Raw genomic sequence first — 17,368 nt, forward strand, 5'->3', positions numbered from 1 at the left:
TCTGCATCAGCAAACACACACATACACACACATTCACATGCAGCCTTTGGGAGCCACTCAACTGAGTTTGTCGCCTATCAAAAATGAATTTCACCAACATGATGTAACACACTGTACTGTGATGATTGTGTTATCAGCAAGCAGAAAGGGAGGGGAGAAAATAAAGTACATTCTTGTTTTTCCTGTAACAACACTTTTTAACTCCAAGAACAAGTCTCAAGATTGTGTGCTCAATATTTGCAGCGGTTTAATGCAATAGTGTCACATGACTGACGGCGTTTCTCCTGGTAACAAAGAGAACAACCTGGTAACAATATTTTCGAAGAAAAAGCTTGAAAAGAGCTTGTCCAGTCGGAGCTAAAAAATGGTGCAAATAAAATCAAAAATTATGTTTTTCCTGTGCAATTGTGCAACAATGGGCTGACTTCAGCGGGAGGACAGATGGTAGAGCGGCCAGGAGTTATGACCATTACTTTCATTTTTTATGGCACAAAATGACAAAAAGTGATAGTGAAGTACAAACTGTGCACAGGCCAGAAACAGCTATCCACTGCTGCTGACCATAGACTGTATATAAAAGACAGACATAGCAGTGGCGGCATCACCCATTGATCTCTGTTTTTTAAAGTCTTCTGGCTGCCATCGTGTTAGTTTTTTTTAGAGCCAGAAGTGAAGATATATGAACAAACACTGGTGTTCAGTTCACCGGTTCACCTTTTGAAATGTGTTTGGCTGCAGCAGTAAGACACAGGTTTTACTCTAAGAGCAAGTGGTCTCCAGTTCTGGTTTTCACCTCATCTTTTCCACGTTTTACTACCACTCAGCAAGCAGTTGATGAATATTTGCAGACAAATCCTTCATGCAAGTTACAGACAGCCACCTCAGTCTGCAAGCAACCAAAGCGATTACAAGGATTTTTTTGTAAACCCATGGCATGAAGCTCCCGGTGCACAGCTTTTATGCTGATGTTAATATCAGAGGTTTGTAGCTCTGCAATTACAGAGTCAGCAGAGTGTTGGGTCGAGTTACTGTGGTTCTTAAATATATATATGTGCAATAATACTGTGTGCAGTTTATTGTTGAGTATCTTGAACTGGAAGAAATTTCAAAAACGGACTTGTTGGTATCATCCTATTACAGCGAGCTCTTTAGAAGAACTTGTGCTAAAGAGGTAGACTGCATGAATGGGTGCTTGACTGTCACGATCCTGGGTCTTATGACCCAGTGTTTTGAGTTTTAGTTCTTTTGATGTTTATAGTGTATGTTTAAGCTTATTAGGTTTCCTATGTTCATTTGCTTATTAGTTCCCCCTTGTGTTTTCAACCCCTGTGAAGTCTCCCTTGCCCTTCGTGTGTTTCATGTCTGTGTGTCTTATGTTGTCATGTCTGCGTCTCATTATATTTCCTGTTTTATTTTGAAGGGGTCCTGTGTTCCTATGTTCAATGTTTTTAGTGTTACTCTCTCCTTGTGACGTCATTATGTTCATGTGTGTCAGCTGTTTCTCCATGTGTTTCCACTTCTGTCATTATCCTCCTGTGTGTATTTAGTCCGTGTGCTTTCAGTCATTCTTTGTCAGGTCGTCTGCTCATCCATGTCACAACTTCAAGTATCTATGTCAGTTCACTCGGTTTAGGTTATTGTTTCGTTTCACCAATGCCCTTTTGTTTGTACCCTTTTTGCTAGCCTCAATAAACGGCTTGTTTTTTGTTAAATCCACGCCACGTTCAGTTTTTGGTCTGCGTTTGAGTCCTCTTTTGCAAACACATACAGTCTGCCCCAGCCAGACTGTGACATTGACCTTATTCAGCTATGGCCATGGGATGGAAAACACCTGAATTCAGAGATAAAGAGGTGTGGCCAAATATTGGGTATATGCTAATTAGTGCCAACTACCAGACTAATAACAAGCACAAAATTCTTGAATGGTTTTTACTCCTCATAAACATCCACTAAAATGTCTCCAAAAGACTCAGCAGAAACACAGTGGACAGTTCAGTGACTCCAGTTATAGTTTGCAGGTGTCATTTAATCTATCAAAGATTTAGATTAACTGGAATTTCCGTGTATTTAACAGAATATTTATTCACAAAATAGATAAATGTCCCTCTCAGTGACAGTTTCATGTGTGTGTGCACATGGGCGTTATCATCCTTGTGTGTACGATGTCAAGGTCTGATTCTGACGTTCCTTTTACAAGTCAGGCTCATGGGAAATACAACCAATGAGTTGGTCTTAACTCTCACATAACCATACACACTTTACTCTCTGCTACCTTCGCAGCTAAGAAATGACAAATGTTAAGGAAGACTGTAATTTAGTCCGTCAAAGTTAATTTTCTGATTGACAAATGCATCGTGTTTTTGTTTTTTGTTTTTCCTCAAGAGTCATGGTTTAATCAGATATGTGGAGGAGAAAGAAGAGAGGAAAAGTTAAAGATGGGAAAGTGTGCGTGAAGAGAATGGAAAAAGCGTTTTTTCAAGGGAAACACCAGGAGACATGTATGTGCTTAATTAGGGCCGGTATTAATGAAAGGAGAAGGATTAATTTGTAGGAGGTGAAGAGAAGATCTTAAGGAAGGAGAGAGCGAGAGCACAGCGAGAGAGAGAGAGCGATGACGAGGGGACGATTTGTTCAAGTTGTAGCGTTTATAGTTATAAAGTGTAAATAATATTTATGGCCTGTCTCTTTTTATTTCTTTCCTCTGGCCGTGCATGTGCGTCAGACACCCTGCTGTCAGCACCGCTCAATGTGACCATCAGAGAACTCGAGGTTAACTCTGCTGTGGTTACGTGGGAAATCTTGGAGGGAGACCCTGTCATCGGATTTGCCATCACCCAACAGGTACCGCTACATGTGTTGTAGAGCCCAGCAGGATTTTTAAGACTGATATAAATATCAATATTTGGTGATTTAGAGATGCGATTTACCGGCCGATATATTATTTTTTAACTTTCAGCATACATAACATAAGTAGTTTTCGCTAACGTTTGTTATGTGTAGTTGCTTATGAGCCCCTGATAAGATAATATGACGATGCAGTTTAAAAATAATCTCATTTCATTGTCACAAGCCATGGATTGGGCATTTACATTCTGCCCAGCTATGCTTGCATCAGCTGGTTTGTGTTTGCTAGTCAAAAATGATGACTTAATCAAACGGAGTACGACTTTTATATAGTGTAGCCCCATTCCTAGAATATCAGTACTCCTGGAATTCTGAGTACTGATTTGGTACTAATACTTTGACTTTGGGTATCTGCTAAATATGCCAGTGCTGCACTTGGATCCTGCAGCAGGCCAATGATCTGAAACACACCAGCAACCTCGGAGTCCTCTACCTTTAAATCTGGTTTAAGTCTGACGTCATTAGCCGTTTCCAGGTCCAAACTCCTATTCAGGTCCCAAAGTCAAATGAGCACTGTCACTACCCGATCCGTACCGGAAACCCGATCGGTACCCCGCATGCGCGAAAGGTGTCTACTTCCGGTCGTAGCGTTTTACGATAGTTATGGGTCAGAGTATCTGTTAAAATGTTTAGAATAATAAGTATATCTTAAAATTTTTGCAATAATGAAGCATTTCAGTACAATGTAGACAAAAACGAAAAATAAAAAGATAGTTACAGATCGGGACTCCCCAATCCATACTGCGCATGTGCAGATGTTTTCTTCTTCTTCTGTTCGTTTAATGGCAGTTTACTCCCCAGTGTACGAGGATACTGCCACCTGCTGACCGAGTGAATGAACCCTATTGTAAACTGAATTGGCGTCATTACAAACGTGTGTTAAATTTGATTTAGTGATAGTCGAGTGTGTTTATGCTTGTCTGTGTGGAGAGGATTGACTGGAATAGTGATGATGATGTCCGCTATCACTTTCAATTGTCAGTAAACACTTAATCTGGCTGATGAATCTTCACGTGACACATTGCTAAGTCAATATTATTAAGTCTGTAATTAGGCGCCATTCTTCTTATTTTACGGCGCTTTTGTTCAATCGGGGAACGCTCTCTGTTGAGGAGAAAAGCATGAATTTGTTTGTATACGGATTATCCATTGTTTAAATGTCCCGGGCAGTCGAAAAGGAGGCAGAGCTGTTGAAAAATGCTAGGAGCTAACTGGGCGCTAACCGTATCGTTCGAATATATTGAATGTCGCAATGTTGGTAAAGAGAGGAAGTGACGTAAGATTTGCGCATGCGGGGTACCGATCGGGTTTCCGGTACGGATCGGGTAGTGACAAGCACTGCGGCATCACTGAAAGTTAAAAACTGTCTAAATTCTTTTATCTTTAATAAAATGATCATTGTGGCTGCTTTACCAGGTGTAACAATTAAGCTTAACATCCAGACATCCATGAAAACAGAATTTATGAAATTTAGCAGTTAGAAGTTAGCAGGGAGCTAGCTCGCTAGTTTCCACCTAATAATAATGCATCACGCTCTGACTGAGGGCGTTCTGAAGAAATTAAAAAGTACAGCTCTGCTATCGCTTCCGACTTAAATGAAGACAGAAAACTAAACAGCAGTGACGTTTGTAGGGTTACATGAAGTTGTGCTAGCTGGTATGTAATGATGTGCTATGTGGTGGCTAGCTGCACAGCTGTGGTTAGCATAATATAAACACATTAGCACAGTGAAGCTGGAGGATGAACGCTAACTTTTTTCCACTCTATAAAAGTTAATGTGAGGGTTCCCGAGCAGTGTTGCCAACTCCTCAGTAAGGAAAATCGCTATTGGCTGTCCTAAAAGTCGCTAGAAGTCGCTAAATGACGTCATCACCTAATTTGCACAATTGGTCATGCTAATGTAATTGTAATCTATGTTGTTGGAGAGAGAAATAACATCGTGGAAGAGACATAAAGTGAGTAAAAAACGTCCTAAATGCAGTTAGAATTTATGTAGAACTACAAATTAAATTTATTTTAGCAATTATTGTTTTTTTAATGTCACAATTCCAACCCTGCTCCTTTACCCGGGCTTGGACCGCAAAAGTGACCCGAAATAGGCACTCTGGTGGAGTTACTTTGTGTGTATGTGTTTCTAAGTAGTTTTAAACCTTGTGATCCACAAAACAGCATAAGAGTAAAAGAATAAAAGAAGAACTGACTGCGTTACAGCACCTGCTGCTTGTTGAGAGTAAAAGCGATATGCGCTTTCACGTCTTTTTTTTAGCGACTTTTTGTAGAAAAAAAGTCGCTAGGGGGTCTGAAAACTCGCTAAATATAGCCACAAAGTCGCTAAGTTGGCAACACTGTTCCAGAGGGTTAGGTTAGGATGCTATAAACGGACCAAACTTCAGTCAGGAGAACAACTGAGATAATCCATCCACAATACGAGGTTAGTCATTAATATACTGCTGGATTGGCTGGGCTCTAGTTACATTGTAAGGCCGACAGTGATCACTGACTTTTTTTAGGGGCTTGGTCAGATTGAATAGAACAAAATACAAAAGCATTAAAACATGTTAAAAACACAACAGCCTTAATAAACGCAGAGTAGTTTGGACCCGGAAGCAGGATTCATACGTCACTTAAAGATCAGGTAGCTTAAGAAAAACAAAATGAATACCTTGGAGTGTCAACGTCCTGACCTGAATCCAATTGAGATGCTGTGACATGACCCTAAAAAGGCAGTTCATGCTAGAAAACCCTCCACTGTGGCTGCATTACAACAATTGGTTGCAAAGATGAATGAGCCAAAATTCCTCCACAGCTGTAAAAGACTCAATGCCAGTTGTCACAAACGCTTGATTGCAGTTGTTGCTGCTAAGGGTGGCCCAACCAGCTATTAGGTTCAGGGGGCAATCACTTTTTCACACAGATCCATGTAGGTTTGACCAACTGAGGAAGCTCCTCAGTTTTGTCAAACAATTTGAAAACTGTTTCTGGCTTACTCAAAAACTACAGCTTAGGAAAAACAAAACACTATAGGCATCGTAGGCATGAATGACCCCTGCAAACTGTTCTCCTGCTACCAAATGGTGTATTGTTGCTACTGTAAACAATACAGAACAGATTTGAGTAGATTAGACCGTTGTCATCTTGGGTTAAATTGGGCTGGAGCAATTCAGGACCGCATTCTGGTATGGAGTTAAATACAAAATAATGTCAAACAAGTTCATTTTTCATGCAGCTGATGCCATGGGGACAGTTAAGTCACCACTTGGTTCCACCTGCCCACATACTTTTCTCTTTTTTGTCACTGTCACTGTCACTGCATCCATGCTGCAGATATCAGTAAAGTTGAGTCTGTGGCGCTTCAGCAATATATAGCTCTACTCAAGGGAAGCGAGAAAAAACAGAGTAACTTCTTTTAAAAAATTTAAATGCAATGTGTCAAACAGTTCAACAAACAAACAAACCATTTCTGTGGTAGGTAACGACTGCTCAGCAGGTGACATTTGATAAACTGGAAATGTAAATTTTAATCACACATCAGATCTCTACATGTGTTGCTGAAGTTATTAGGTTATTTCATATTGTGAAACGGCTTTGACAACACATTAAATGATAATTTAAATGTTATTCAGAGGTCATATATTGCTGCTACTTTAACCTCCTAGGACCTGGTGTTCACATATGTGGACATCACATTTTAGGGTTGTCTAGACCAAAATAATAAAATTTTTTCCACAAGGGCCTGATATCCACTTACGAGGACATTATACTGCCACTGTTCTATCAAAATGTAAAGCGAATGTCCTCATATGTGGATCTCATTTTTCTCAGAAACGAAAATCAGGTTAAAAAAAATCACATAATTCTTTGTTTTTACATACCATCAGGTCCCAATCAGCCCAAATAGCAAAGAGAAATTAAAAATGCATGCCGTGGCAGAGTTCGGGTCTTAGGAGGTTAAGTCCAGGATAGCTGCAGAGATGTAAGAGAGTGAGAGAGAGTAAAGATGGTGGTAAAAATATAACCCCCACAAGGAAAAAGCTTTAAAAACCTTATTTGTGGGCAAAGTCTGCCAAACCTTAAATTATTTTTGACAGTTCTAGACATAGGATAGTCTAGACATGCAGTTTTTGACCACAAATGAAGTTCATTTAGATAACGCTTCAAAATAACAGGACTTAATTCTAAAAGGAGTCATCAGACATCTGCTATATGTTGTAGAACTGAACCAATAAAGAGCAGCAAACCTCAGAACAAGCAGCCAGCTAACCACACCCTGTTCACCAAACAAATCTACTAGAGATCACAGTCCAGTGATTATGTCACTTATTACTAAGCGAGTCATATCCCCACTTGTCCTGTTACACCAGAACTTAGGGTTGCACCACCTGCCAAATCACATTTTAACCCCTGTTTGTCACCAATGTCCAATTATTGGATATTCGGATCCCTACTTTAGATATCAATATCAAATAAACACCCATGAATCTGTTTAAAATTATTTTTTAAAAGTATTTGTATTACGACGGGAAAAGTTGCCAGAAGATCATCACATTTGAGGTTTTCTTCACAGTTAAAAAAGTCCAGGGATAGTTGTCTGTACATCTATTGGCTAATGGCTAATTCCACATATAGTGTGAAATATGCCACCTTCAAACTACAGGTTTAACATAAATAAACACCAAAAAAAAGCATGTGAAATCCAAAGTCAGAAAATCATAGCTTAAAAAAAATATCAGAAACTTGTATTTGGCCGTATTGCCAAATACAAATCCAACCTTCCCAAATGCACATGTAGATACAACATATGAGGAGAAGCTGGGGTGAAGGTGGGTTGCAAAGAAGCTTGCAGATGCACGGCAACTGTGGTCAAGCCAAAGCGACTTTAAATAATGTGCCGTATATGAGATTTTCCAGTTGGTTTAATATTAGAGGGTTCTCTAGGCCAGTTTCTAGTTTAGTTTCTGAGGCCACATTAAGAAACACTTTCAAATATAGTTTTTCAAATGCACCTCTTGTCTACATGAAGTTTTAATGGTTTAAGAAATCTGCTTCTTTAATTGCCTGGTAAACAAAAGTGCCCCCAAGGTGCCTTACTTTTAATCTAGCAGGAGCCAATTGACCTGAGTAAGCAGCCCTAGCTGGATAATAATGTACATTTCTAGCAGAGTGTACACTGCCAGAGAGGCTCTGTCTCTCTCTCTCTCTTTCTTTATGCTTAATTACATTGTAAAAAAAAAAAAAACCCAGAAGGCTTTATTTCAGCATTTTCCTTTCTATTAACCAAGAGAGACGTGTTTGCATTTGCACCACATCAGATCTAACCAGGAAAATTGGACTTTGCCACTAGAAATCTGAACTTGATAAAGCGTGCACCCTGGGAATATTCACTAACAAGAAGAAAGGAAGTATTGCTAAGCCTATTATTTTAAGTGTGTGTATATATATATATATATATATATATATATATATATATATATGGAAATGTCACCCTTTTCATGCCAAAGAATTCACAAGTGGGTACTGGCATATTGGGGGGAAAAAACAAATACAAAATGTACACTTCTGCCTTTCTGATCTTTGTGCTTCTGCAGAAGAAGGATGTACGCATGCTGAGGTTCATCCAAGAAGTGAACACCACCACACGCTCCTGTGCATTGTGGGATCTGGATGAGGACACAGAGTACATCGTCCACGTTCAGAGCATTAGCATGGGAGGAAGCAGCCCTCCAAGTCAGCCTGTGCTATTCAGAACGCCAAAAGAGTCCGAGAAGATGGCTTCCAAAAGCCCTGGTGAGAGAGAGTAATACTTTTTTAAAAATTTCAGAATCTAGATATTTTAAAGTCTAACCCTGGGTGAAAACTTTACCACTGCCTTGTCCCCAATTTTCTCTTTGCTTGCGTAAAGTTTCCCAAATTTTTCTCGTAGTTTGTCATTCGAATCTGTCCCTTTGAAATGCTGTATTCTTCAGACGTTTCTCAGCCAGACACAACCTTCGTATGCGTGCTTTACTTCCACAGCACACGCTACAAACACACTCGTACGAATCAATAATTTTAACTCTGTGCATGCTGGGCTCGCAAATCTATAAAAGCACGCTGAAAAAGCAATCGTGCATCAACATAAGGACACTCGAAGGGAGGAAACCAACATTCTGCTCGCCTGTCCTTCCCCTGCTGACGAACATAGATCTAAATCTGCCCGTTCACAGGTAGCGAGCACTTAAATAGCAGCTTTTAAACACAGACAATAACATGGAGGGCTAATCTTCTCTTAATGTTTCATCGTCACAAAAATAGTCTCTTTTTTGACAGTTAAATCCAACAAAACACAGGAATTGCCATCTTTGCTAGAGTTCCTCCCACCTCCTATTCGATGCATTGTTCTCACTCTCAAGCACAGAGGCTGCTGTTATCAGGAGCGCCTTGCACTGCTTCCAATTTTATCATGTCCGACCCAGTTACTGTGCCAAAAGCAGCTGCTTCAGAGGGACACGGCGAATGCTAAACGCTCATCAGCAGCAAAGTGATAAGAGTGGAAACAGGAGACATTAGGGAGCGGTGTATTCCCTGGAAACACCACAGTGAGGGAGCTTGCTGAGGGCCTTGTGAGGCAGGAATGTGTTGATAAGTGGTCTAGAGTATAACAAATCAAAGAGAAATCTATCTGAACTTATGTAAGCAGTAAAAAAGCAACATACTAGTACATTTTTCACTAGCGCAGACAAAGAGTCATTTTTAAGCCAGCTGATTGTTATATGATTGTTAACATTTAATTTCTTGCTGTTTAACGGCAGCAACGGGGGCAAACTTGAAATTCTTGGTGATTGATGACACAATAGGTTCTTAATTTCAAGATATGTATGCGGGTAGACGTGGGCAGATTTATCAGCTGTGCGACCACCCATTTTCTGTGGGCAGATTTTGTCCCCTGTAGCTAGGCAGGTAATTAAGTTAAGCTGTGTGAGCTGGCTGCGTCCAGCTGACTATATAATGCTTCCAGCTGACTTCATTTTAAATCGAGACTCATGCAAAAAAGGGTCTCACATACTTTATGGACTTCATGAGCAACTGCATGTCCCTAAATAAACAAAAAGTTATTTTTATCACATGACGTTGCACTTAAATGATATGGAAATGATACTTTTGGCTATTTAATAATATCCTGTATATAAAAGATGGACATCGTAACATCACCAATTGGTGTATGGACTCTTTCTTTTTTAGCCTCAAGTCATTTTTGAATTCTTGGCCTTTTTTGAGCTGCAAGTGACCAAATTTTAAAGACAGGCTGTGCAGCCTTAGTTAGTTATCAGGTAACAATATCTAACGAGCAAAGTGTCCTGTGATTAGATATTTGCTAATTCTTGTTAACATATGAATACATAAAAATAGAAACAAAATGCAAAAATTTCAGTCACTAAAAGTGGTACACAGACGTCTTGGATGATCTGTTAGTAAAGTTAACCAAGACATGTTATTAGTCATATTAAAAATACTTCGAATTCTCTTGAATTAGTTGACCTGTCACTCAAAGCACGCGTGGCCCTACTAAAGCATAACTTTGAGCTTTAAGCCTAATAAGGTTTTATACCCTGTGCCGTTGCCTTGAAGAGAAAATTACCCAAAGAAACTGAAACAATGTTTTATACTTGGCTGATAAAATGCTTATTTTGGTTTTTAAGTTCATCACGAGAAATTGACTTGCTTTTAGAGTCTGCCACAAGCGGCTTTTTTTTTGCACTGTGTTGGGCCTCGTTTTATTACTAAAGTCTGGCACTGACGCCAAAACACAGACTTAACAATGTGGTGTATGCCGTACAGTGCAGTGAGGAATGCCCAGACCTCTACATTGGAGAGACCAAACAGCCACTTCACAAGCGCATGGCACAACACAGAAGAGCCACCTCCACAGGACAAGACTCTGCTGTCCATCTGCATCTTAAGGATAAAGGACACTCTTTCGAGGATGCCAATGTTCACATTTTGGACAGAGAGGACAGATGGTTTGAAAGAGGAGTGAAAGAAGCCATCTATGTCCACTGTGAGCGACCATCTTTGAACAGAGGCGGTGGTTTACAACACCAACTCTCTGCCATCTATAATCCAGTTTTGAGATCCCTTCCCAGACGCCTTAACGCCCACTCACACCCTGGGCCATCTGACCTCAGGAATTCGCATGATAAGGTGGGGCCAGGTTTCACAATAAACTCACCCGAAACTCTGGCTGATTGGGACCCACACCCAGTTCCACACCTTGGCTCAGGCGATTAGAGGATCATCAGGGGGTCCTTTTGTCCCTCTGTGGGGGGACACTCCCACTAGGTTTATATCTGGGACTCTCCACCATTTGACCTTAGAACTGAAGAAGCTTCTCGGATGAGAGGTGAAACGTCTTCAAGTAACTTAAAGAAGTCCAGACGCTTTTCTTTGCAAGCTCCTTTGACTACGATGACCTGGATGACTGAGAACCTTCACAGACATGTTGGTAAACCCTCTTTGGACAATTACTGTTTTGAATAGAGTTTTAATTGTTGGTCATAGTGACAAAGATTATGGACTAAATTTAGGGATTTCTCAGAATGGCTACGGCTAATGTCTTCAGCCTTGTTAAAAAAATCGAGGTTACAAATCTTAATGGCGATGGACATTTTTGTTGTTTCAGTGTACGTGAGGTCATGTGGTGGTGATGTGTAGCGTGAAAGTTTGTCTTGATGTTTAGGGGCTCTGACTTTGATGGAAGTTTCTTGTCTGCCTATAGTGTCGTGCATGTGTGTGTGTTGGTGGAAGCGTTCATTAGCTGCCCTGATTAAATCTCCCAGCCATTACTGCTCTGCTCCCCTTCTAAGCGGGTATTAATCAGCCTGACAGGATTTAGTATCTGTAGGCGCAAAGCAACACAACAGGAAGCCTGCTTGGGTTTCTCTCTGTGTCTGTTGTTCACATGCAAAATTCTCGTGGAAGTTTTGAATGCACTGACATTTTTTAAATGAGAAATATTAAACGAGAAAATATTACGCGTTCCTCATTGAGGTGAAAAGGAACAGTTTGTCCCGGACTTCAGCTACAATGAAAAAGACACAAAGCTGGAGTTATTCTGTGTCTTTGCTGCACAGCTGCCTCTTCTTCTCTCATTCTCCCCCCTCCCTCTCCCGTTTCTACTTTAATCATGAAAACTGATCAATGATCAGCTGATCGTCTCTCTTGTTTGTTTATCGCCCACTTTGCGCCAGAAAGAGGAAACCAGCCGATGTCGCGTTAAACAACAGCAGCACTTTTAAGCTTGATCAGCTGTTGTTAGAATTGATTTAATATTAATTTCTAGTATCAGCTGATGTTTGCTGGAGCCACAGCTGCAAAAAAACTGCTGGTCATGGTATCAGTTTGGTTATCTGGTGAGAGGGAAACATGAAGATGAAACAGGAGATGTCCTTACTGAATCATCAGAGCTGAACAGGTGATGGAGAAACAGGTTTACCTTTTAGGTGACATAAATGAGTTGAAGGGAAGTTATGAACTGTTTCTGAGAGACAGATAACCCCAGGATCCTTTTTAGGTAGCTGACAGCTGGTAACTGTGCAGGAGCGGATCTAGCAAAGTTTTGCCAGGGGGGGCAGGTGGGGCATTAACAGGGAGAGGGGGGCACAAAGAAATACTTTTCTTTCTTATTCTCATTTAAAATGTCTCACTTTTAAAAAAGAATTATCTGAATCTTACAACAAAGGATTGATGCATATATACCATCAAAACGGTGTACATCACTGTCACAACAGCGTTTGTTTTCATTCAAAGGCTTTATGATCTTTCCTATAATGGCCAGTCTCTAGTCAAAATGCCCAGGCCGATTTTTTGTCCCAGTCCAGCCCTGTATGCAGCTCATCTGCAGTCTGGTGTTACTTACATCTTCCTATTCAGAAGGCAGAATTTCCGAGTTCTGAGTACAATCAAAGCACCACGAAAGCAGTTTTTGTGTTGGATGTAAAAGGCGCACATGACGCTGTGACGTAGGCTAGAATCATGGCAGCAGTCAATGACGGTCCAGGCGTGGGATTTCTCTCGTGGAAATATGTATTATCTTTTCCTTTCTATTGGTAGGTGGCACAGTGCACTTGTGGCAAGTAAGCAAGCTAGAAGACTGGCAAAGTTGTGGAAGCAACACATTAACAAGAGAATTCTGAGTAAAACCAAAGTTACTTTCCCTAGTAACTAGTTACTTTGAAAGTAATGAGTAACTTGAAGTGAGTTACTTTTGATTGAAGTAACTAGTAATGTAACTAAGTTACTATTTTAAAGTAACTTACCCAACACTGGTGAAATCACAACAACCATCACCTGAAGGTTCTTTATATTGTAAGGTAGAACCTACAATAAAATGTAATTGTAATGTGTTCTTTTTATGTTGTTTATTACATTTTACAGGCTGCTGAAAAAGCCAAAGGTTTAGTAAATAAATCTTTTTCAGCAGTAAAATATTACAAAGTCTGCTTACTGTCAGAACTGTTTTTACATTTAATTTATCTCTGAAATTGTGCTGAGCACCATGTTGCTCTGCAGCAGCAGATTGCTTTGTAACACAGCTGCACTCATTCATGCAGCCTGGAAGCTTTCCACTAGAACCAGTGCCTTCACAGCCTTCCCATTTAAACTGCAGCAGGTTTGGACTTTTGCATCAAAATAGAATTTTGAAGTTATGACTTGACAAAATGATCAATAATATTTTTTCTCTTAATGCAGCCCGAATATGTCGTTTCACATGAACGCTACATTCTTTATTTTCTTTGAATATTTTGATCCTACATACAACGGCATTAAGCTAATGCAGAAATTCCACAAACTGCATTTCCTTGAATGCTCAGTTGAGGCTAGCTCCCAAAACAGATTGATAGCTAAAGGCTCTCATATTAAAATAACCTGCAGAAACAAACATGTTTACATACTGGTATAAAAACCAGTTTGGGTTTTCATAGCTCATTTGTTTAGGGCCTAAGAACTGCATTTTCATGGGCGTGGCCAAGCTAACTCAGGCTGCGAGGAGCATTCCTGCCTTTTGGAAAAATATGCAACTTCTTTTAACCATCTAAAAAATAACGTGGCTTTCTATTAGGGGTAGGGGGAGAAATTGATACAGCACAGTATGGCGATAGTTTGTTTGGTGATATTGTATCACTACAGAAAACTAAATATCAGTATTTTATTAGGTAATTCAAATATTCTGGGAACACTATGAACAAGAGGGCTTATCTCATTCACCAGCATTCTGAGATAATGTTAGCCGAGCAAACTTGAATTAAATCTGCTCACCTGCAAAACCATCGAACACAGAATCCAAACGAGGTTGTAGGGACTTACTTCACTCAGTGATGTTAAAATCAATCCACAACATTTATGTGAAGTGGGTTTTTTTTCACAGATTATTGGTTGATATTCTGTCTCTCTCCATTAGATTTAAACTGTTATAAAAATGTAGAGACTGTTTTTATTTAATTGAGCAAACTTACAAATTCAGCAGTGGATCAAAATTAAAAAATGTTCCCACTCAGTCACAGACTGATATCTGACTGACTTATAACAGCATTTGGCAGGTTTTAGTAGAAGAAAAAACTAAAGTGAAATAACTTTATCTTATTGGATAAAACAGAAACTGAAAAAGTTTGACTTCATTTACATAATTTGCAGCTGAAAAACATGATAAATTGCAATACTCAGCATATTGCAAAAATCTTAAATCGCAATAATGTCATATTTTGAGTACTGTGATAATACTTTCTGTGTACTTAACTGTACTAACAGCCTTTCTAAGAAGTCAAAGTTGTGCTGAGTGAAGCTGTATTCATTTGTATGCTACATACCATTAATTAGCAGGTATTTCCTGTAGCCTTTAATCTGAAGTAGAGAGCTTACGCCTGACTCTTCATGTCTCGAGGGGCTCGATGGCTGATGCTAATGTTACCAACACTTGCCAAGGGAGCAACCTCAAGGCTGCCGAGTGTTCAGCTCGTCTGTTGGCTGATATCTCCACACCTCTCCTCGTAGCTTCGGGTCTGCCCTCGCAACATAAACATATAATCTGCTCTTAGCAACTTATTAGAGTATAACCTTTCCTCTGCGCAACCCTAGGGACCTAGTTTGAGCTCAGAGGGATCACCATGGAAACAGCAGAGTTTTGAGCAAGCCAGAACACAGAAGTGTCAAAATCATCATCCCGACTCCAAACGGCAAAACGGTGACCTGAAGAGACCACAAGTGGGGATGAAACGCACCCCTTCCTTAGAGGCCACAGCTGCACTTACCTGTCATAGTTTGAAATTTTTAAAAAAAGATAGTGGACAGCTGTGAGCAAATCGAAGACTTCCCAGTCTACCCGTCCTTAAACACATTCAGATGGTAGCCTGTTTGATGAATTTCTGGTTCTGTCACGTTTTATCACTTCAAAGTGTAATAGAAATCAAACATATCAGTGTCTTGTATTGTCAGCAACGGCTGGTTCATTTGGTTTTATTGCACCAAGCTTTTCTTTGCTGTCAGCTCCATAAAGAGTACTGTACACCTTTAAGATCAGCTCCCTTCAACCAGTGTGTGGTCAGCACTTCCTTTGGGGATATGCACATCAACTTAGGATGCAAGCCCAGACAAAGTAGTGACAGTGATGTCTTTATTCAGTTTTTTTTTCATGTTTTTTACCCTTTAGATAACAGACTGACCCAGGGGAAGCAGGCTGGGGAAGAAGGTGGAGGAAGGAAGGCTGCTTGACTAAGGGTATATGGGAGGTAGCATAAGGCCTTGTGTTGGCAGCAGGGAGGAAGCGGTTGTAGTCCAAACTGTGTTCAAACCTTTAACCCACTGATTGGTTTTATGCTGCGGCTGCCAGAGTGCTGTCAGCAAGAGGAACACAGTGAGTGATGGGGTAGGGATCCTGCTTACTCTGTCTCTGCGGACCTCTGCTCTCACTTAGCTTTAATTACACTGACCAGAGTGGAGAATTTACACCAGTCAGCCTCTCTGCTCTCTTGTCACCCTGCTTGATTCTTTTATCTTTCCCTGCAGAGTTTCAGAGTATGTGGGACGATGAATCGCAGCATCCTCACCGACGCTCTGTTGACTGTGCTCACGTTTCTGTGTTCTCTCTCCAGACGAGGTGACGATGGAGGAGGTCGGCGATGCTGCCCAGCTGAGGGCGGGAGAACTCATCATCATCGTAGTGGTGCTCGTCATGTGGGCAGGTAATATTTCTGTTCAGCGATGCACATTTGTCACCACGGACCTCGTAGGAATCCACTGTCTTTGGGGCAAATGTTCCTGTTAAGAGACAAACAGTGGCTGCGGTATCATCCCTCTGTAATGAGTGCCAGACGCCTGCAGGTCCTTCGAGATGATGTAAAGATAGCTAGTGTGAATTTGGGCGGTAACGCGTCAAATCCAAGTCTCAGTTTGATAAACTCATCAACAGGAAGCAACTGCAAAAAATAAGCTAATGGCTTATCAGCAGACAAGCAGCTCTTATAGGAAAATACTTATCAAAGATGTGTTTATTTAAAGTAACATACATACTTCCTTTATTATGTTATAAATGGTGCTGGTACAGAGCAAGACTCCTGTTATTATCAAACCTGACTGCTTCCTTAATATTCCCATGACATGGATAATGCATGTGAGATGAACTGGTACTTATTTATGGTACCTTTCTATTCAGTAAGTGTTTCTTATTACAAGTCTCAATCATTTAAACACAAATTCACACACATTCAATTCAATTTTATTTATACAGCGCCAAATCACAACAACAGCCATCTCAAGGTGCTTTATATTGTACGGTAGACCCTACGATAATACATACAGAGAAAAACCCAACAATCATATGACCCCCTATGAGCAAGCACATTAGCGATAGTGGGAAAGAAAAACTTCCTTTTAGCAGGAAGAAACATCCGGCAGAACCAGGCTCAGGGAGGGGCGGGGCCATCTGCTGCAACCACTGGGGAGTAGTGATGGGATTTCAGGCTCTTTTTAGAGAATCGGCTCTTTCGGTGCGGCTCACTAAAAAGAGCCGACTCTTTCGGCTCCCAACCTGCTCTTCAGGTTGTTTTGTTGCTTTAATTAATTTATTATTAACAACAATATAAAATTATACACAAAAGGAATTACTAATGCAAAAAATGTGGTTTTATTTATATATGTTTATATATAAATATATACGGTGGCCCCTTGAGACAAAGCACGTACAAACTCCAAAACACACTTCTAGCGTTAAATGAACTTCCAAAAAAGAGCTACTAGATCACTTAAATTACACAATTGAAAGCATATGTGTATTGTTTGTGTATTTATACACAAGCACTCATATATATTCAAATAATTCAAAAAAAATTTCATTTATGTGTTACTACCACACACCAAATCCGGTCGTTGGTACTTCCTGGCTTGTGTAGCCACTAGGTAACAAAAGCTTTTACGTGTTTTGGAGTTTTTACGTGTT

The 17,368-nt window shown here is 40.2% G+C and overlaps 1 protein-coding gene across 1 annotated transcript in view; it reads left to right on the forward strand.

The window, feature by feature from the left end:
- fndc5b (fibronectin type III domain containing 5b) overlaps positions 1 to 17,368 on the forward strand; it is a 29,786-nt gene that overhangs the window by 1,504 nt on the left and 10,914 nt on the right. The window contains exons 2-4 of the mRNA XM_087835007.1: positions 2,723 to 2,841; positions 8,490 to 8,688; positions 16,026 to 16,115. Coding sequence (XP_087691133.1) covers positions 2,723 to 2,841; positions 8,490 to 8,688; positions 16,026 to 16,115 — 408 coding nt within the window. The remainder of the gene's footprint in view (positions 1 to 2,722; positions 2,842 to 8,489; positions 8,689 to 16,025; positions 16,116 to 17,368) is intronic.

The sequence above is a fragment of the Neolamprologus brichardi genome, chromosome 22 (genome assembly GCF_056152115.1).
Source record: "Neolamprologus brichardi isolate AB-2024 chromosome 22, ASM5615211v1, whole genome shotgun sequence".
In the NCBI taxonomy this organism is placed as follows: Eukaryota; Metazoa; Chordata; class Actinopteri; order Cichliformes; family Cichlidae; genus Neolamprologus; species Neolamprologus brichardi.